Source organism: Prosopis cineraria, unplaced genomic scaffold, assembly GCF_029017545.1.
Source record: "Prosopis cineraria cultivar Desert tree isolate PC_DT_omini unplaced genomic scaffold, ASM2901754v1 PC1, whole genome shotgun sequence".
Lineage (NCBI taxonomy): Eukaryota > Viridiplantae > Streptophyta > Magnoliopsida > Fabales > Fabaceae > Prosopis > Prosopis cineraria.
In genome coordinates, this window is record NW_026555332.1 from 58414773 (window position 1) to 58437802 (window position 23030).

The 23030-nt window shown below is 32.3% G+C and overlaps 1 protein-coding gene across 2 annotated transcripts; it reads left to right on the forward strand.

Moving 5' to 3' along the window:
• Positions 1 to 13242: 13242 nt before the first annotated feature.
• LOC129312367 (uncharacterized) lies at positions 13243 to 22401 on the forward strand. Of its 2 annotated transcripts, XM_054954939.1 has the most exons (15): positions 13246 to 13551; positions 13636 to 13866; positions 14118 to 14432; positions 14757 to 14864; positions 15682 to 15871; positions 16399 to 16661; positions 17867 to 17978; positions 19119 to 19198; positions 19596 to 19844; positions 19927 to 20003; positions 20366 to 20457; positions 20859 to 20941; positions 21361 to 21432; positions 21932 to 22057; positions 22159 to 22401. In XM_054954939.1, the coding sequence occupies exons 1-15, from the start codon at positions 13417 to 13419 to the stop codon at positions 22198 to 22200; spliced, it is 2175 nt and encodes a 724-aa protein (XP_054810914.1). In that variant the 5' UTR covers positions 13246 to 13416; the 3' UTR covers positions 22201 to 22401. The 2 variants fall into 2 exon arrangements, 1 of the variants encoding a protein (XP_054810914.1); XR_008593538.1 differs by lacking the exons at positions 21361 to 21432; positions 21932 to 22057; positions 22159 to 22401 and having other exon boundaries at positions 13243 to 13551; positions 20349 to 20457.
• Positions 22402 to 23030: the final 629 nt, after the last annotated feature.

The following is a 23030-nucleotide window of genomic DNA, read 5'->3' on the forward strand; positions in this document are numbered from 1 at the left end:
TTTTTAAAACAAAAAACAAAAAACTCATGATCAAGTTGGTCTGACACCTTGGATTTTCAATTTCATTCCGACAGGTCCAATTACTCAAATTGCTATAAATTTTTGAATTTTACTTGATGAAATATAATTGTTTGTTGCCCCCGGTCTCTTAAATTTCATCTAACGTTAATTTTTTTTAAATCACTTACAGGGTTAAATCTGCTAATATTTACACAGCTCCAATGTTAAATTGGTAAGATTATAGTAAGTTGGATATTATATAAGTAAAATGGCATCTAACTTTTATATCATTTAGCTCTAGTTGCCGCCAAGTCTTCAACATCCTAGAGCTTCACTCGTCGCACTTGTAGAAATTATGGTTTAATTCCATGCTTATTTTTCCTTGCTTTCTACTCATTTTTCACCATCATTACAATTTTAATTAACAAGTCAACACAAGAAGTAATGGGGTTTATATGCACATTAGCTACAATTAAATCTTTATATGGGCTAATGTTGCATGTGGATGAAATTTAAGGGATTAAAGCAATGAAATAAAATATAAGAACTAATACCAAAATATGCCAAGAATATGGGGACCATCGATTATATCTTCCTATTTTATTTAATTTTTCAGCCAATGTCCACTTTTGTCTTAAACAATTAAGATTTTTCAAGTAATATAATACCACAACCAATCATTCCTTGCTCTTTGCTAGTGTGAGACCAAGCATTGAAAGAGTCAAATAAAAGCACATAAAACTTTTTTCGCCCTCGCATTTTTTCCCTCAACATCTTGAAAAAAATATTTAAAATAAATAGTTGCAAGAAAAATTAAATTTTATCCGAGGGTGCAAACTTTGAATCTAGAAGAGGATTTGTGAGCATGGAATGAAAGTTAATCTTATTTTATTGATAGCTGTGGTGTTACTCAGGTCAAAACTGTTTGGGTTCAAGTTTGACCCATCACATTTTCTTCCCAAATTTTCTCTTCTTGCATTGAGAGGTCTTGGAAAAAAATTATTACTCTATAACATCCAACTTCTTAATTTTCACTCGTGGTCCCTGCTCAAGAAACATGTATTTCTTCTCATAGGACCGCCTCTACCCCATGCTCTTCTTATTTTTCTCAAATAAGTTATCTCGCCAAAGCCTCACCCTACTATATGGATGAACATTTGTAGTATTTTTTAAGTTCTGGACTTTAATCAATTTCATGTTAATATCAATGCCTTTCATACTTACTTTTATTTAATAAGATATCTCGTTTAAAGGTAAAATATTGTGTAATTTATTTATCAAAGGTATTTTTGAAAAAAAAAAACTTATTAATCACACATTAAGAAATTTTTGATTAGGTAACCCATCATAATTGGAGAGTGGGTCTAGCGTAACCACACGGGGTGGTCTTATGTGAATTAGTAGCTTATGACTTCAATGAAAATATATAATGAGAGAAATAAGGCAATCACATTTGATCATACAAAATACCTTATGTTGATGCTTGCTTGTAAATTTGTGAAACTCCACGTGTGAGTTTATGTGATGTTTGCTTATAACTGTCATACTTTAATAGGCTTTAATTAAATTACTTTATTATTGAAATTGTATAATCTTACTCCAATTTATTAATACTCTCCATAGATGATAATTTTAGGGGAAAGAAGGAAGCTTTAGAAGCTAGGAACTAGAGCTTCATCTTGTAAAGTCATTAATTTGGTCTCTATGTAATTGAACACTTATCTTGCTAACAATAGGGCATTATGTGTTAAACTTTATTTGTCACTTGCATGTAACCTTGGTTGTAGAGTTGGGCATTTTAGTGGATGGCCTCTTATACTTTTAAGCAATGCAAGTGTGTGATTGCATTATAATTGTTTTATTTTTGGCATGTTGAATAATTAAGCATGCTTAGTATGTCTATGGTTTATATCATTTATGGTTGTATGTTGATGATTAGGATCATTGAGTTGAGGCACTTGGTTGAATTATTGGAAGTGTGGCACATATGAGTATAGCCTAAAGTTTCCAAAAAGCTCATATGATATCATAATAAGGCATGGCCGAGTCTACTGGTTAGATTATTTAATTGTCTACATGTGAATGCATAGATAACCTTAATAGGAGGTTTGGGCTAAAAGTTAAACACCTAAAAAATTGATGATCGAGAGATATAATTGTTGTTGTTGGATTTTGCATATGCACCACATTGGAGGGCTTGTTTAGCCACAAAAAAACAAGGTCGAGCATGTTGGCTGCAATGAATAATCCTTTTGTCATGAGCTGCGGTGAATGCTACCTTGATTGTGGTGGATGGTGTTGTTTTTTGTGAAAATAACTCCTTGATCTCATCTTAACTTGTTTTAATGCTCAAACTTATTTTCATACTCATGCAACTATTTGTATTATGATTTTAAGTGATTTCAAGTGCCTTAATTACTTGCTTCCATACTTAAAGTTACTTTGAAATCGCATTTGTTCAAAGTGTTTTAAAATTTATTTTTGAAATTTTCAAATGATCAAGACTGATCTTGTATTTATTTGGTACCTTTTTAAATCTAATTAGTTGGTCTTAAACTTGTGATTTGTTATTGATTAATGTCTTGAATATATTATAGACCTGACTTAAATTATCGACTATAAGCAAAGTATTACTCCCTTCAATTTCATTTATAATATACCTTTTAGAAGGTTCATTTATTTTCATTTATAAATTACAGTGTGACTTTTTAAATAATGTTTAAAAGATATTTTTAAAATTATTTTTTATGAAAAAGTGAAAATAACATATACAGAAGTATATTTAAAATTTTTTACACTTTTATTTTTTTTACTCTTTTAAATTAATATTAATGATATTGATAAAAATAATTTATAAAAAAATGGGAAAAGTATTATTTAAGCTCACTAATCTTGACCTTCCGGATTCCCCTCTAAAAAAACCAACAAAAAACGCGCGCCTCATCAACCTTCCAGTTTTGTTTTCTGCTGCAGTGAGAAAGGAATCTGTACCTTTTTTTTTAATCTTTTATTTCGAAGGAAAGGGGATTGGTACTTTTGTCTTTTTATGATGGCTCCAAACTCCGAAACTGCGCGGCGTGTATCCTGGTCCAACGATGTACTCTGTTGAATTTATATAATTCTAAAGTATAACTATTAAAAATCTATAATTTATTAATCATCATCATAGTAGTTAATTTATTTGTAATCTCAATATCTTAAATGTATGTCGTCTGAGTTCATAAAAATAGATGAAACTACAAATAACAAATAAATATTAACAACGCATGAAAAATAGAGAAAAATGGTAAAGAAAATAATCAATTCAAAACTCAGTTGTATTTTGTACCAAAAGAAATTCATTTATATTTGTTCGTCAAAAATAATCAATCAAACGTGGTGTTGTAAGGCGTGTTAGAGACGTGGGATTTTAAAATGATGAAAAAACTTGCCTTCTAATCAAACGTGAGGAACCCATACTCTCTTATCACAATTCATCCAGATATGAGAATGCGAAGTGAAGAGCACTAATATAAATGCAGAAAAACAGAGATGCATTAATTAAAGAAAAAGAATGGTGGGCTATGCCGGCCGTACAATAAAAAATGAAGATTAAAGTTACATAATAAAAAGAAAAATAGAGTAACAGATGCAGAGTCTGAGACTGGTAGTTTATTGATGCTGATGATGACTGTTAAGAGAGAGTTTCTCTATTTATAAATAATCTTGGCTTGGTACTCAAGCCCCATGATTGCCACTTTTTTGAATTTATAAAGCACTTCCTCCATCATGTTCACTCATAATGGATAATGGTTTTGATTTAATGGTTAACACTTCATAAATATTCTTTTTTACATAATTATTTTAAAGTCAATTAAATTGAGTTAGGTTAGGACCTTCAAATTTATAATTTGGGTGCAAATAATATTTAAAAAGTTAGTTCTAAAAGTTTAGATTATAAACTAAATAGCGTTTAAAAAAATAAAAAAATGAACAAGAAAAAAAAAAGGATCAGAATGGAGTGAAAAAAAATGCAAACAAATGGTTTTTTTTTTTTTAATATATCACAAGTATCTTTACTGCAGGGAAATAGAGGGAGGAGACATTTTAACAAGTCTAGTTTAAAAAAATAACGAATTAGATTATAAAATTTTAATAAAAATTAATTAAAAGCTTTCAACCCTATTTTCTATTCTTTTTTTTTTTTAATTGAACTGGTAAAAATCTCTCACTTCCCTCCCCATCCCTGCCCTCCAATCAAGCCCGCAATAGAAAAAAAATGTAGTCATCACTGCCAATTATATATGTGTATGATGTATATGCAATAATAAAAGGATTGTAACAGAAATGGCACGTGACATACTGCATTGCCGTCCTTCAGGTGCTCGAGGATTCGAGTTGCGAGGTAATGAGATGGACAATTCTGGTCAAACGATTTTCTGGAATCTGTAGCGGACTGAAAGCTTGACTTTGTGCAAGTACAATAATTACTGTGTCAACAGGAGACTTGGCGGCTCGAGAGGTAAAAAAGAATCAATTGAAGAAATCAAGTAAACCTCTTCAGACAATTGAAAAGGAATTACTTAGTTTTTTCCTGGTCAACAAGAGAAACTTAATCTATATCTATAATCTATAATTTATATTTGCAATATTTTGTAAAAATCGGCGCATGGGTACTGTAGATCCAACTTTCTCTTTTTTAAAAAAATTGTTATTTTTTTGGATGGGTAGTCGTCAATCTATAATACCCAGCCGGCTATTTCTTTTTTATATATTTTTTTAATTTTTTAAATATGATATAGTAAAAATTAAAAAGCTAAGTAATTATGTTGGCCTCATTGTGAAAGATATACATGTGGGACCTATAAAAATTAAATTATTAATATGAAACTTATAATTAAAAATATGTAAAATATTTTGACATTCCCTTCATCTTATTTTAATTAAAGGTACCTTGTTTCTATTTTTTAAAACTTATATGAACGTTTTTTTTTAGCATAGATAGTTAAAAAATACAAGCCTCTCTTTTATTTTTAAATTTTATTTTCATTCATATAACCATTAGTTGACCTGTGTTAGACTAAAATGCTCCCATTTAAATATAAATATTGTCTAAAAATAATTTAAATTACCAAAAAATTAATTTTATAAATTTTTAAAAAATTAACTATATAAATTGGCCAAAAAATTATTCAAAGACGCAATTTATAGACCCAATAAAGAGAAAATAAAATAATATAATTTTTAATAATTTAGAATAGTTAAACTGGCCTAGATAAATTTGAAAGCTAAAGGTGTTGGGCTTGACTATAAATTTTTTATGTGTTTGTATATTTTAAAATTGATACGAATTAAAAATCTAATGAAAATGGAGAGAATCTAAAATTTAATAAACTTAATTTTCTTAAAAATTATAGTAGTGTAGTTTAAAAAAATGGTGTGTAAACCTATCGTTGAAAAATGTGAATGAGGGCCTACATTTATAAATTTTAAAAATTTAGACAAGATGTGAAAAATAATAATATTTTTATATGAGAGATCATGGTAAAAATAATTGGTGTTAGATATGTAAAGAAAGTACTAATGATTAAAAAGTGGATGTGAGACCCATAATTTAATTAATAAAATTAAATTAGTAATTATTTTAAAAAAATAATTTTTAAAATTAGTTAATAGATATTTTGTTAAAAAAATAAATATAGTTGCAGGACTCGATAAAAAAAAAAGATGCATGATCTACCATTAAAAAAATGTGGGTATTGGACCAACATTTATACAAGTTTAAAATTTAGACAATCTATAAGGTAGTATTTGGTTAGAGAGGAGGAGAGGGATTTTGTTCCCCTCCCCTTCTTTGACTTTTAAATTTGAAAGCTCCCCTTTAAACTCTCCCCTCCAAATTTGGGGGGATTGAAAGAGGAGAGAAATAATTTGCCACACCTTGATCAGTATACCCTCCACGATAAGTTCTAAAAATACAAATATGCTTCTTTAGTATTTAAATACTAATAAAATAAGAATAAAATTATTTATATATAATTATTTTTTCTCTCCTCTCCTTTCTTCGAACCAAACACACCTTAAGAAATATTAAAATTTTTATATTTTGAAACATAATGTAGAATCCATAGTAAAAATTAATGGTGAATATAATATTTTTAATAAAAATAATAGGTAATAGATATGCAAATAAATAACCAATGGTAAAAAGAATGATTGTGGGGCCTGTAATTTATGTAGAATCTATAGTAAAAAATTAGATGTAGATATAAGATTCTTAGTACAAATAATAGGAGTTAGATATGTAATAAAATTTAAATAAATATAAACACAGATTATATTAATTAATTTATCTCTTATTTCATTAAGTTTTTTTCCACACATTCATATTTGAAATATTATTTTAGTAAACTTATTCTCTTCATTAAAAAAATATAATGTATTTTTTAAGGATTATTTCTTGGGCTTGGATGTTAAAAAATATGAGAACTTTTAGTGTTTAAATGTTTAATTATTGCCCTTTTTTTTCAAAAGGTGCTCCTATAAATAAATTATTTTGGATGGATGAAAATGAAAATATCATAAAAATGAAAATATGAGAAAATGCATCTGCACAGGGCTAAAATTTAGTTATTGTTGAAAACATAACAGCTAGATTTAAAGTGATTGAAGGCAAGAACTGAATGAAGGTTTTGACGACCATGATTGTGGCAAAATTATAAAAAGTGATTACAACTGAAGCAATTTTTTTAATATAATGCAAACTAGCACAAATCAAGATTTAAACATATACAATTATAATTATAATTATAATTTACACATTTATGATATTTGATAAATATGCACCTCAGTTATTTATTTATTAAATCTAAAAATAATGTTCATGATATCCAATGAATTTCCAAGGAATTAATTTTTCTCATATTTAATTGGCTAAGGGATACTACTTAATAGATTGAAGCATTCATTCATTTTTCTTTCCTCTTTTTCTTTCTATATTAAATTATGCAATTATTCTTCCTTCTTATTCAAAGCTCGTGTTATTAGTCTTTGCGGAGGAGAAATGGACATACGTGAATTGTTAGGCTATCCACCTTTGATGGATCAATGTCCAAAAAAAAAGCCCAATAGAGGGGAGCTTTATCGTAAATAAAGAGAAAGCATGTGCCAATGAGGAAAATAAAACTAGGACCTTCTGTGTGATATTATCATTCATCTGTTAGAAGGAACAATTTTAAAAACGTTGCTCAGGCACATTCGAAAATAATGACATGAGTATGTGGGAGTTAAAGGCTATATGGTTTCACTCAGCTTATTCTCTCCAGTATCACGATGACAGACTTCTGTCCCTCTCCGCATTTTCTCCCTTCCTTTCAGAGTGCGTTTGTTGTGTAACACCAACTGAGTTTGGTTCTATGACTCTGTTCTCGCATATTTCCTAATATTGGTGCATCACAACAAGTGTGTCTTTCTCCTCCAAATCTCACACTGGTATCAAAGTGGTGCTGTTTCCTAGGCTATGTTTTTTGTATTCGATGAAAGAATAATGATTTGCTTATCTATATAATATACAAATCTATCTATTGCTATTTTCTTATATTCTAGACATGTCCTTTCTGCCTTTGGCTTTTTTTTTTTTTTTTCATTCATGTTTCTGTCATATAAACATGTTTAGATGCTTCTTGATTGATATAAACGAGTTATATATGGATGTACACATTACCCACGCGCTTGATGAGCAATAAAAGTTTTTGAATATTTAAACTATAAACAAAAACAAAAAATTGAATCCTTTAAAAATGGTTTTTTTTAGGAAAATGGATAGCATAAGTGTGCAGAGATAAAAAAAATAAAAAATGATGCTAAAATCTCACCAAACAAATGTCAAATCACGGAGACATAGCCCTTGAAAGTTTCGAATTTGATAAACCTAACCCATGACTCTAGCTGGGTTAGAGCGACCCGATTGAAGGATAAAGAGAACTAAAAATGCACTATTTCAATTGTCCAAAGTTTAAAAAAATGGTTCTAGGCTAGCGAGCTCAGATCAATCAAAAAAGAAGTTTCTATTTTGGGTTAGCAAGCCTAATAAACCATTAAAAAAAATCTTCTAGGCTTGCAAGTATTTGAATTATTAAAAAAGGGTGGTATCTTAAAAAAAAAGGTTTGGGTTGAGTTAACAGATCTAATTTAGTGGATCCTCAAGTTAGGTTTAACCAAACTTGACTCAATCAATACATATTAAAAATAAAAAAAATTGAATTAAAAAAAACAACACGTGAAGCGTGGGGCCTATAAAGACGCCCAATTGGTGCATGCAATACAAGGGAGTGGTGTGTGTTGCCTATAGAGGTTGGGAAGATAATGCATATAGCACCACCTTTGAGAGTGGTGATTGCTAGATTTTTTGATCCAGTCATCTTCTTAGGGTGCGTAAGGTTGCCTTTGACCTCTAATTGAGAGATGATTTATCTTAAAAAATCTATAAATTTGTTTATATTGAGGCAAACGTTGAATTTACTTTTTTAGTTTTCAATGCATTTTATAAGTTTTAACATTTTAAAAATTCTTAAAAATTATTTTCATCTTTCTTTTAGGAAAATATGAGCAAAAGGCTTCAAGCAGCAATAAAAACTCAAAAAATTATTCCACTAGTATTGAATATCTAAATGAGCCAAATTATGAGTCTTTAGGTAAAAATTTTAATCCTGATGAAAATCTTAAAAATGTGCCAGAAGGGCCCAAAAGAGTGTGTATGATGTCGGAACAAAAATATGAATTAAAGGGTGCTAAAGATCTTCAATATAAAGATGAAGCAGTGGAACAACTATTTACACCCTTCATGATAAAAAAACATGACTAAAAGAAATGATAAAAGAATTAAGAATATAGATCACATTTCCTTGTCCAAAGAAAATATTCAAGCTTCATAATAAAAAAAAGCCCCAATTATGAGAAGCATTTTCAAACAACTCGGGAGAGAACTTATGAAACAAAGCAAGTCCTCCTCGAAAAATCCCCTATGAAAAAGCGCTATTAAGGGGGCGAGAGTGCAAAAAATATATAAAGATATAATTAAATATCTTTTTTAGATTCGAGTCTTAATAACATAATGTGTTTTTAAATATTGTGTTTTACCATACTTTATGTTTTTTATGTTATATTGTATAAAGACTTTTTGCTCTTGTAAATATAAAGCATTTTATTTTTCATATTGATTGGCTATTATTGATTTAAATGCTTTGTTTGAGTGAGAGCCCTTAAGTAATGAGTCATTTAAGAGTTAATATTATGATTGTGAAAATATTTGCAAAATTTTGTATAGACAATGGTGATATTATTAGAGTTAATGTGATAGGAGGGATACAAACGTAGCCTCATAGTTGCTTACTTAACAGTATTATTGTTACTCTAGTAAAAAATAATAAAATACAAGACATTGTATATTCCTCATAATACTTTGTTCTTGCTTTAATATATAAGACCATTAATAGGGGGTAATTTTGTATCAAAACTAAATGGCAACTAAAAATAGTATCGTTGAACTTAACAAAGGTAACACGTTAAATGGAAATAATTGAGACATATGGCATCGCAATGTGTCGTGCATTTTGAAAGAATAAGATGCTATCAAGCCACTGACTATAATCATGGCTGAGCCTAAATGTTATGGTTGATGATCTAATTTACAAATTTAAAAAGCACTCAACAACTCAGGCCATGTGGGCTGCCTTAAAAGAGAAATTTGAGGGTACCTAAACTATGAAGTTTGAAAGGCTGACTATTAAGCTTGGCACTTAGAAGTTGAAACTAAATACTCTTATATAATGACGCCTTGGAGAGATGGGCAACATGATCTGAGAGCTTAAGGAAGCCTGGCATAATTTGCCTAATGAACAACAAATATAAGTTGTAATCAAATCACTCCTAACTAGCTAGGAACATATGAAAGTTAACCTAACCCATAAAAAAAACATTGTTATTTTTAACGATGTGGCAAAGCACTTGGAGCTAAAGGACAAGTGTCTAAAGGATTACAAGTCATTTGGACAGGCTTACCTTATCGAGGAAGATATTCTGTCAAATGCTAAGCCCAAGAGGGGCAAGAAGCAATAAAAGAAGGGTAACAATAATGGCATTAAGGTGAAAAATGACAAGCAACCTTTCAAGAAAAAAGGGAAAGAAGGGTAGAAAGAATATAATTGACATAAACAAGGCCAAATGCTTTGCCTATCAAAAAATGAGCTATTTTGTAAAAGATTATCTTGGACAAAATGGATGTGATCAAGTACTCATAGATTATGTGATTTCAACTTTTTCATATGTCTTCAATAATATTTTTCAAACAGAAACTATTTTCTCATCTTAGATTGTATACTTGGGCTTTGTAGACAATGTAAGGAGGGATTGTGGATCCTTTATAGAGTACAATTGGTTGTTGCTAAATTAAAGTAAGTGGCTTTACGTTGATAACGACACAAGAATTTAGGTCAAAGGTATTAGAACTTGTAAGTTAATTTTGCGAGGTGGCTAAATCTCAATTCTCCATGATGTTTTATATGCATTGTATATCCAATGAAACTTAATTTCTATTTATTGCCTTTTAGATTATGGGCTTTTTTTAATTTTTATGATAAGGTTGCTGACATACATATAATTCAACTTTTTATGGGTGTGTTTTTCTTTCTAAGAAGGCTTTTATTATGGATATTATTAACGATATTTATTCTCATGATTGCTTTACTCCCCCTCCAATGATGATAATATGAATATCTGGCATATTAGACTAAGATATAATAATCAAAATAGAATAATTAAACTAACTAAAGAATGAATGTTGGGTCCAGTTGCAAACATAAGACCAAAAATCAATTAGAAAACTTTTCGGTAAAGGTGTTAAGGCTAAAAAATCCATTGTGATTAATCCATTATGATATATGTGGTTTTATGAGTATAAAGGAACAATACGGAGCTCAGTATTTTATTACCTTTATTAATGACTTTTCATATTTTGGTTGTACCTATTTGATATCTACAAAATCTGAAGCTCTTTAGTGTTTTAGACAATAAATTAATGAGGTCAAAAATCCAAAGCTCCTGTGAACTGATTAAGGTTGTGAATACTTGTTTGATTAATTTAAAGTGCTCCATGAAGAAAAAGAAATAATTAGATAATTAACTATTCCTAGCACTCCATAATAGAATGGAGTTACTGAAAGAAGAAATGTTAAGTCTATGGTAGCACGAGTGAATATTCCAATCTTGTATTAAGAGGATGCTTTACTAACTGCAATTTTCACACTTAATCATGTGCCCTTAAAACTAGCCATTTTCATACCTTATAAATTATGGATGAAATGAAAATAGGAGTTAGCTACATGTGTCCATGATGATTTCTACAAAAATAAAAAAAATTAGGTCTAGGAGGAAAAGAATGTATCTTTATAAGATACTCTGAGCAATCAAAGGGTTATATTTTTATTGTTGAAAACAATGATAGAATAGTAATTAAAATTGAATCTAGGGATGCCATATTTTTAGAAAATGAATTTCTTAGCAAGGAAGAAGTTGACTGTACTGCATCTCTTTATAAGACACGAGAGCAACATAATATATAACAAATTGATAGGCCTATATCATTGCAATATGCTGATTTAAGTGGGAGCTCTGAAATCTATACGAGAAGATCTAAATAGAATTAAAATTCACAAGAGACCCTACTTTGAAAAAGTAATAGAGAGTATATCTAAAAGATGCTTCCAGATTGAGAGTAAAGCAATGATGGTAACTTTTCGAGATGATGATTTAGTAAATTTTCAGTCTATTTTTGCAACTTATTATTGTCAAATTTTGTTCGTGCGCCACAATACATGTTCCTATGTGTCGCAGTATATGGCACATAGAGGGTTTCTTTCACATTATGTGGCTCGTGCGTTGCAGCACCTTGTGCACGTGCTACCGAGCCACTTTCCCTTATTTTTCTCCCATTTTGAGGTCCGAGTGACCCGACCTCTTTGTCCACACACCACACTAATTCTTACTTAATTATCCTTAATTAATTTGACTAACATGCAAATAGATTTTTAGGATGTTATACAACTAGAAAGAAGATGGAAAGAATTCCATATTCCAATGGAGTTAGAAGTTTAATGTTTGTAATGATGTGTACAAGACTAGATATATGTTATGCGGCAGGACTTGTGAGTTGCCACCAGCTCAACCTTGACGAGGAATATTAGAAGGATGTGAGGGGATCTCAAGGTATTTGAAGGGCGCTTTTGATGCACTTTTGACTATGTATTGTTTTATTAAAGGAGTGATTTGCACTTGATAGGATACTATGATGCAGATTTGAGTGGAGATGAAAATGAACAAAGGTCGGTTTCAGGTTATACTTTCTTGCTTAATAATAGAGCTATTTGCTGGAGCAGTAAGAAACAGATATGCATTGTCCTACATTTTATGGAAGCTGAGTTTGTAACATCTACTGTGATGGTACAAGAGGCTACATGACTAAAGAGATTTTTGGAACATTATGGGTTTAGAAATGAAAGTATAGATCTAGTATTAATTTGTTGTGACAACACTATACCTATAGCCAGTATGGCATGTCATGATAAAAACATATCATATATGACACAAGCACATGACAAAAATATCTACATAAGAAAAAATAAAAGAAATGCAAATCATTAAACATCTAAAGAATTACTAATTGAGTCAAAGCACTAAAAATAATTAGGAAAAACATAACTTTGGGTTGCTGCATTCTGTTTGCGTTTTGTTATTGGTCCTTGAATTTTTTTGGTGTTCTAGGTCCCTCTAAGGTCCCAACACTTTGTTTATAAAGGGACCTAAGGTATTGAAAAATAAAAATGTAGTAACTTAAAACATTAAAAAAAAATAGAGATCAATAATAAAATGTGAGCAAAGTATATGGATCCAAAGTTATGTTTTTCCAAATAATTATTAGACCTGACTATTTCTTGAATCAAGCTGGGTTTTACAAGATTTGAAGAAGAAACAGATAGATGGATTATAACAAAGAGGATTGATAGTGTGGATACAAGATATGAGCAGGCCTAATAATGGAATATAAATGACTAATGACTAATTAATTAATAGGTCAGGGAAGGCCGTAAGTGGCATAACGGAGGTCCTGCTATTTAGGCCAGGAAAGGAAAGGAATGGATCCGTTCAGATAAAGCCCACTAAACGATATAGCCCAAAACAACAACGAGAAAAATGGAAACTCGCAATCCCTGCCCCGCGCGAGAAAATCAAGAGCGTTACGTGTTCAGGAATCACTCCCCAGCAGCGGCACCCCGCCACTGGACCTATCAATTCCTTTGGGGTTTATTTTTTTTGTTCTTGTTGCTGCTGACTTCTCCTGAAATTTCATTGTGAGTGGCTTTGAGGAAAAGGTGGAAGAAGAAGATGGGTGCACCTAAGAAAAGTGGGGTTAAGGCTTCGGAGGAGGCCGAGGATTTGGCTCGCGTCCCTTTGCAAGCAATCCTCTTGGCTGATAGTTTTACTACCAAGTTCAGACCTATCACCCTTGAACGTCCCAAAGTACTTTCTTCTCTTGATTGGACTTCTGGATGCTTGCTGAAGTGTTCGTAATCTAACTTGGCGGTTTGTTCCTTTTCTCCATAGGTTCTATTACCACTTGTAAATGTTCCCATGATAAATTACACATTGGCGTGGCTTGAATCTGCTGGTGTCGAAGAGGTTTTTGTTTTCTGTTGTGCTCATTCCAAGCAAGTGACTTCCTATTTGAAGAAATCTGAGTGGCTCTCCCAACCAAATTTTACCGTCTCAATGATAGAGTCGCATCATTCCGTTAGTGCTGGAGATGCTTTGCGTCTAATATATGAGCGCAATGTGGTGCGCCTTCTCTTTATATCCTTTCCTACATTCTAATTGGCATCGCTCGAGAGTGTTTCCGCATGCTCAGTTTTGTATATAATCGAAGGATAATCAGAAGTTCAGAAACTTACTTGCCAGTTCAGATTAATTATTATTATTATTATTATTGCTGTTGTTATTATTTGATTCAGTTCATAAGTGTTTGTTGACGTATTGACCCAGTTTAACAGAGTAGCATTTTTTTTTTAACATGTTTTGATGTTTTCAAGATACATGGAGATTTTATCTTGATCAGTGGAGATACGGTAAGCAACATGTCACTCACTCAGGCTCTTCAAGAGCACAAGGAAAGAAGAAAGAAAGATAACGACGCAATAATGACCATGGTCATTAAACGATCAAAACCTCATCCGGCCACTCATCAATCTCGACTTGGTACTGATGAACTCTTTATGGCCATTGATCCCTCTACCAAGCAACTTTTGTATTATGAGGACAAGGCAGACTATTCCAGAGGGATTTTGCATCTCGATAAGTCCTTGCTTCTTGACAATCCTTCAATCTCTCTGCACCATGACAAGCAGGTCAATATATTTATGGTTTATCATGAGATTTACTGAAAGAGCAATTGAAGTTCTGGCACTAATCCATAAAAAACCATTCAAAAACATCTTTTACTTTTTGTCATGACAATGAACAAAATATTGCAGAAAATGCTGCATTTTTTTTTTTTACCATTGACGACTTTTTATCTCATTTGTTGCGTTATCCAAAATAATGCAAATATACTATTTATGGATGTTATGCATTTATTTTTAATCAATTCTTCATCTGTACTTCGGAAATAAATCCATGGACTGTGTTTTAACTAATAATTATTCCTGAGATGAACAATGCCTTTTCTGCAGGATTGTTACATTGACATCTGCTCACCGGAGGTTCTTAGCCTATTTACAGACAATTTTGACTATCAACATTTGCGGCGTCATTTTGTTAAGGGATTGCTTGTTGATGATGTATTTTCCCTTTCTTGTTCTTGTTTAGGTCATTTTATTTAATGTCTCTCTAATTTAGATTAATAGTATTTCCTGTTCCTAACTCCTAGTGCTTGCATGTCCTAACTCCTAGTGCTTGCATGCCTAGTTATCTCTATGAAGTTCTTACTTTAATGGAAGACATGAGCTATGTTGCTATAATCACATATGCAACTTCAATAGTTCTTTTGAGGATGCTATTGTTATTAATGGTATCTTTATTTTTGAATGGTTTGATGAACATTATGTACAGATCTCTTGTGCTTAGAAAACCTCAGTTTCTCGGTCTGAGGCTTGTTGGATAAGTTTACAAAACTTTACACAATTACATATATATGACAAAATGTTAATAACTTGTTTTGGTTGTGAAAGTTATCTGAAATGAAAATTTGTTTTAGCTTCGCTCACTTTTTGAATGACTACTGAAAGAGATATGCTTCCATATTAATATTATTAAAGAAATAGGTGTGAGCAATGCTGTAGCAGCAGGAGAGGGAGGGGGTTATAAATCTGCCTCACACATGTGAAATATATCAATATCTTAGAACATTGATTATCTTCATTTTTTTTTAATTTTAAACCTTCATATATTTAAATCATGTTGTGCTGGATTTCCCTGGATTTCTTGATGTTGGTATGAAAAATGCATCCGAATTATTTATCATATTGTCAGTCATCTATCACATTTGTTGTACTAGCTGACTTTTGCAAATTTTTGTATTTTCTTCTTTGGCCCATATGCTCTTGGTTTTGCATTCTATAGCACATCCCTTATAAGATAACTGTATATGCATTTCAGATTATGGGATACAAGATATTCACTCATGAGATTCACTCAAGTTACGCAGCAAGGATTGATAATTTCCGCAGTTATGACACTGTCAGCAAGGACATCATTCATAGATGGACATATCCATTGGTGCCAGATGTGAAGTTTTTTGGCAATTCTGCCACAAAACTTGAACGACAGGGAATGTACCGTGCATCAGGTGAAGGATGAGAGTTTATGTGTTACATTTGTACTTTGCATTGCGATTATGCAGGCTAATTATGTTATGACATGATAATAGAGTGTGGAAGTGTGTTCATCTTTTGATTGGTGATACCGGTGTTAATTAATGGTTATGGACATGATAATATGTTAGTAGTATTGATACCTCCTTGAGCATTAGCCACTTTAGTCTTTTTAAGTTCAAATCATTAGCTGGATTCATGTTGACCGCCTAAGATATGAGTACTTTCATATCATGCGTAGTTGACTTAAACAATGTGTGGTTAAATTTATTATGGTTAACATGGAATCAGATTTGGTTGAGCAGAATAGATTTAGATACATTGGAAGCTGTGTCAACACCGCATGATGTACTGGTGGTATTGTAGATGTGATCAAGATTGTTGGTTTTGACTTTTTAACTTGTGAATTTTACTCCAACTTTCCTTATTTTATTAATTCGTTGTACTTATTTTCTCAAACAGTTGCCCTTGTGATTTGATGATTTCTTTTCTCCCTTTTCAGAAATATCACAATCACATTCAGCAGTTGTTGGCCCATTTACAGTCATAGGATTTGGCACCAAAATCAGGGATAACACTAAAATTTCAAATTCGGTTATTGGAGAAGGATGTACAATTGGCTCAAATGTTCAGATAGAGGGATCCTATATATGGGACAATGTCACCATTGAAGATGGTTGTAAACTTAGGCATGCCATTGTATGTGATGGGGTGACTATCAAGTCAGGGGCTGTTCTGGAACCTGGTGCGGTTTTATCTTTCAAGGTTAGCATCTTTGAGCAATCTATACCAAATTTGAGCAGCCAGTCTCTTGCCCTTCCAGTTTCTCACGTGTCTGGGCTGGTTTATAAACTGTTATGCATTGCCAGAATAAAGATTTATTTGATGCTTGAGGTTCCACAACATTAGGTCGGGGGCTTGAGGTGAGTTGCCATCCGAGCCCAGCACCTCTTGCATCATGAGAGGTGCTGCTTTGAATGCCTTTTACGCCTTTTCCCTTGTGAAAATGGCATGCACCTTAGGTGCCCTGCTAATTTGAAGCAATCATCATATAAGCCTCAGCCCAAAAATGTAAATAAATTAGAAAACTATAACAATCAACCTGAAAACTCCAACCTGACCTTTAATATGTAAGAGAATAGGATAAAATATTGCTTCTACCTTTAAAAGATTCTATAAGCTATTAGTTTTTAAGAGTTTAGTAAACAAACAAAAATAAACAAAGCATTAGGAGAAAAGCCCATGCAGTTGGTTTTGATACTATCTTGATGTCAGAAGCTCTATCAGATTACAGAAATTTGTTGCAGGAGGACAAGGCTAGAATGTTCTATGTGCAGTTTATTTTTTCTTTTCTTTTCTTTTGATCAAGCTTAGCTTGCCTTCTTAGTCCGGGAAAACGCATTGAGGAACACCACAGCCATGCATTAAAGGCTGCTAAATAAAGCAGGGTCTGGCAATTCAAAGGGGATGGGGAATTTCTGACAAGTTAAATATGGGTTTCAGGATGGTGACCACAGTATCCTCTTACCCATACTTTACTCACAATCAGGATAAGTTTATAACCAAAGCCCTTAATTTTGCAGCATTATTATGCACTTTATTTGTATACTTGCTAGACATTAAATATAGGGAGAATCACACCTAAGGACCATTCAAGGAAATTATTCACAAATAAGGACCAATATAAAATGGATTATTATTAAAATGGGAACATGACTTGTTTTTTCTCGAATGAGATAAATGATTTGCTTGAGTGGTCCTTGAATGTGATTCTCCCTTTTAATAAATATATTAAAATTCAGAGATAATTTCATTTTTCCATGTCCGTAGTTTGTTGAAGATATATAAAATTCGATTTCCTATTTATTGATTCCTTTAGCCAGTAATTCCTACATGGGATTATAGAGGATTCTTTTTTTGTCAAGTCAATTATACAACTGTTGATGGTTTCAGGAATTTTATACTTCCAGGTTGTGATTGGGCCGAAGTTTGTCGTTCCTTCATACTCAAAAGTATCTTTATTTCAGCAGCCAATTGAGGAAGATAGTGATGAAGAGCTGGAATATGCTGACAGCACTGGTGGTATTTTAACTTTTCATGAAATTTCTGACTTCCTAGTGTGATTTTTCACCTTTGTAGTTATTAATCCTATTATAATTGCATGGCATGAAATCTGTAATTGAGATACTAGTGCGAAGTAATAATTTAGTATCTCGTTTTAAATAGCTAGTGTGCCTAGGTAGTATTAGTCTTATACTTGTTCCTGAAAATGTACATTAATAAGATTTAGTGTAAAACATATGATGTTAGGCATTGACATTCCATGTTTAGTGGCTGTGATAAGCACCAGGTGCTCTCTGCAGAAATGATGCTGTTGTGAATTTTTGCATATAGCAGAACAAACTAAAAAATGGGAGAAGATTTGGGAAAAAGAAGGAAACAATGGGAATAACAAATGACTGGGATTTTGATTGAAATAACAAATGGCCAGGATTTGATTTTAGCTGAATGGCTCAGATAGCGCCATGATCAGGATAATGGTGCTGTTTTAGTGATGAGCACTTGGTGCACACCCTTACTGAGCATCGAATCTGGACATGTGACGTTAGAGGAAATGGTGGCTGAGGTGCTTATGAGAACTGGTAGTCTCCTTGGACATTAGGTTGCTTTGAAGTTGCCTTTATAGTCAATGGAGGTGTTCTTTTATTTTTTAGTCCACTTCGACTGAATAATCAAGAGGCAATAGAAAATATGACATTATTGGTGACTGGAATTTTGCCTGGAATGAGCAAAAATGAGTGGGAAAATTTTTTAGTTAAAGGCAATGGCATAGAGATTTCTACTTTCTTTCCTGAGAATTATATTTTTGTTTCAACCTTCTGATTATGGGAGTCAAGAAATTTTTTGGAACGCTGATGCATTATTCTACAATGAATCTTCCTTAGCCTTGGATTTATATTTTAAAGATCTAAATTTAAGTGCCATTTCATTTAATGTCTATTCTTCTCTATAAAGCACGGGCATCATTGCATTGATGACTGTTCAAGAAATATTGATTTCTATATTTCTTGTGGGGTTGAACAATTCAGCTTTTTGACAGATTAACTAGATTAACTTCTAGGTCAATCATTTTCATCTCAAAAAATTCTTGACAAATCTTAATCATATTATTCTCTACTTTCTAATTGCATTTTTACTTCAGCATTAGTTATTTGTATGCAGCAATGAATAGCTTAGTGGATGAGTATGGTGCAGAGGCTGCATCGCAGGTATTGGAGACACAATCCTCTTCTGCTTCAGAGGTTGGTTCCTAAAGATTTTTTGATATACTGCTTCCATCAATTGTGTTAAGTATGTCAACTTATTTTTGGCGGGTGAAGATTTAGCTTAGATGCATGCCGTTATCTTAATGTGTTATTAGAATATTTGATGAATTAGGTCTGAGGATCTGCTTGAGAGTTAATTTTGAACGTCTTAATCTATATTTTCAACACATTAGTGCTCAATGCTTTCCTAACAACTAATTTTGTCATCAGATTAATTTTAATTAGTGAATTGGAAAATCTTATTTTTCCACTACTGCAAATCAGCACCATCTGCAATTTATAGCCACAAATCCTGCAGCTGTGGTTGAAATTTTAGGTTTTGTCAGAGATTTGGATTTAATGTTTTTTATCCACATGTTCTTTTTCTGATCAGTTAGGTGTGGGTGGGACCGGTTATGTTTGGTCAAAATGTGATGGAGGCCTTGAAGAAGAGTGGAGGCATTCAGTGGCTCCTATTCCTGCAGATAAAATTTCTGAGGCAATGGAAATTTTGGAAAATGACCTGGATTTGGCTCATGATGGCAGTATTCTTCCACCTTCTGGAGAGCTGAAACCTGATTCTAATGAATCAGATATTGATGACATTGAATATTCCAGAGATGACTCATACTTTGAGAAAGAGGTGGGATTTGACCTGTTAACATGTGCTTGCAATTCAATCATTTTGCAGATACCCCATTTTAAGTGATTTATTGGAACTACAGGTTGAAGCAACTTTTCTCAGGGCTGTGCATGAGAACATAAAAGAAGACCATGTGATTTTAGAAGTTAACTCTCTGAAGTATGTTTTTTTTTATTTATTTATGAGCCTCTGAAGTATGTTTTATACATACATACATACATACATACATACATTATTCTTGAACCACATGTAGATTGTAGAACTGAAGTAGTCCTTCAAGTTGTGCATGAATGCTAAACAAAGGAGAAGGTCTAATAGTTTTGAATTACCCTTAAAGAAAGATGGGGAAGTGTGCATATACTATGCCATACAACCAGACTTTGATTCTTTAAATCTGTAAAATATATGCGTGACTGTTGCACCTTGGTTCTACAACATATGCTTGGATTTTTTCCCCTTTTATAATGTTTTGCTATCAAGTTCAGTTTGCATTATTGCTGTTAGCTTTCTTGGCATTGCAGGTTGTCATACAATAAGTTAGCAGCAGATTGTGCTGGAGCTATCTTCCATGCCATGATGAAACACGCTTTGGATATCCCCCATAGTTCAGCTGGTAAGTTCTCTTTTGCTATTCCTTTTTTTAATAAATATTTTCCAATTAATTTAACAAGTCATTACTTTCTTGATAAATAATTCGTGTAGATTTATAATTACTATCCTTAGAAAACATGCCATCTTATCTTGTTGTAGACACCAAATAACGGAATCTGCATAATTATAAGCTGATAAGTTTTGCATTTTGAAATATGGAAGAATAAGCTGACATGTTTCTCTCCAGTCCCATGAGTGATACCTATGTGATTTTTGCCCCCCCTTTTAGGTTCAATGAATGGATAGTGACTCGATTGATGGTGTTTTAGTAGTTGATGTTACTTTTATGGACTTTGTGCAGGAGAATGACCATGCCTAATAGTCTATAATTAAAAGTTAGTTGTTTTTATGTTCTGTGTCCAGGTAGCTTGGTTCAGAACGTTGACAGTATACTAACAGCATGGAAAAAACTTCTGATGTCCTACCTTGCTGACATTGATGAGCAGGTTATTTTTCTCCCTTGTTTTAAATAAATATGGTCCCAAGCTGTATTGAAGAGTTTGCAGTTTTCGTGTCTGTTTTAATCATTGTCCAATGAGAGACTTTTTTGTCGGTGGCTATAACTCGATTAAAGACATTCTAACGTTAGTTGTTGTCCCCTCGGACATGTCCTTTTATGGCTTTACTATAAGCTGCATGAACATACTTTTCTAGTGCTTTCCAAAGCAAATCTCTTTGCGCCTGTCATAAGTATTTTCTAGGTCAATAAAAAACCATGTGTCAGTGTTTTCTTTTGCTCTGAATTCCAATACTTCTCCATCAATCCGTTTTAAGATATCAATAGCTTCGGTTGTTCAGAATGCTACAGTTACGTGTCAGATGCCCTTGTGCTTTGTCATCGGCCAATTGTTTATTTTTACTTCAGATTGAAGTGATACTGAAGTTTGAAGAAATGTGCCTGGAATCTGCTAAAGAATATGCTCCATTGTTCACAAAGGTATGGTTATCCTTGAGTTTTTTTTTTTTTTTTTTGGTTGCCTGGGTTATCCTTCTTAAGTTTGGATGTGTCTCTGGATGCACGCCAGAAAAGAAAACAATGGTTCTCTGAACTTTGGTAGTGACGTGTATAACCTTTTCAATTTACTTTGGTTTCATGAATCGTAATTTATAAAAGCTGTGTTAGGGGAAAAAAAGTCATTTAATATTACAATTTTGCACTGCCATACTTTCCAAATCCTGTCGTGTTAATAATATGCTGAGATGGATTTAATACTTAAGGAAAGGATCTGGAATTTCATACTTTTGCATGGGTATTTGTCTAGCTGTTTTGTTGGCGCGAGATTTTGGGATTTGAGAATGTTCTTAATTCTAGCCTCTTGTCTCTGCTGTACATGTAATATAATTGAAGTTAATTGTTTGACATGCTCTCACCATACTATTGTTCCTCTGTTTTGTTCTCCTCTGTTATAACATCTTACGTTCTATTCTTTAAACAGATTTTGAGTATTATGTATGACAAAGATATCATACAAGAAGATGCCGTTTTAAGTTGGGAAGACGAGAAGAGAGAGGCAGACGAGACAGATAAAGTTTTTGTGAAGCAGGCCCAGACATTTATTCAAGTTAATATCATTATTTTAACTACGTGCTCATAGCCTGTGGTTAGGTTTACTTTTTATTTTTTAAATGAAATATCCATTTTTTTTGTTTTGTTTTGGTCCAGTGGTTACGAGAGGCTCCAGAAGAAGACGATGATGAAGAGTAGAAAGCCAGAAGGCGTAGTCTAGTTTGGGCATGGCTTTTCGATGACGTTTTGTTTGTGAACATGGAACATTTATCCAACATCCCGGCGCTAGAGGTGAATTTGTGCTTATCCACCCTGGAATTGGAATTCATAATAACTTAGATATATTTCTGTATGATATTTGAAGAGATATATTGAAATCTAAACGTCACATTGGTCATAGCATAGGTTCTCAAATTTATACGTCTCTGATTTGTTAGTTTTATCCACAGCGGTAGTAGTTATACGTTATAAATTTGGTTATAAGAATGGTCTCAGCCAGTTATACGACATTCAAAATTCAATGTAGATAGAATATAATTCAAAATCTCAAATTAAGGTATCTCAATGCCATGACCGTTTAAAGGCATATGGAATTGCATGTTAGGTCTTACCTTTGTTTCTTGGAGGTAGGGAAGTAGCTGTAATACTATCTCTGGATCCATCTATAAGAAATAAATTATAATTTAATTATCACTGTTGTAAATTTTTTTTTTTGGTCGTGTGTTTTGATACAACTTTCATTGTAAGTTGGTTTGGAGGGAGTACTTTTTTTAAAAAAAAAAAAACTTTGCGTGTATTGTAATAAATCAGACATGGACTGTGGTGAAGGCAATAGCATTACATGGCCCAGAAGGTAGCTAATGCCTCCGTTTGTCCCTTTCAGTCCTTTCTTTCCAGTTGCAATTTATTTTAATTGAAAATACCGAGATAATAATGACTGTGATTTCAGATAAATAAGGAAATACTTGAATATTAAAAGTCCTTGCACCTTGGTTTGGTTCATTAAAATTTCTGGAATTAAAATTATT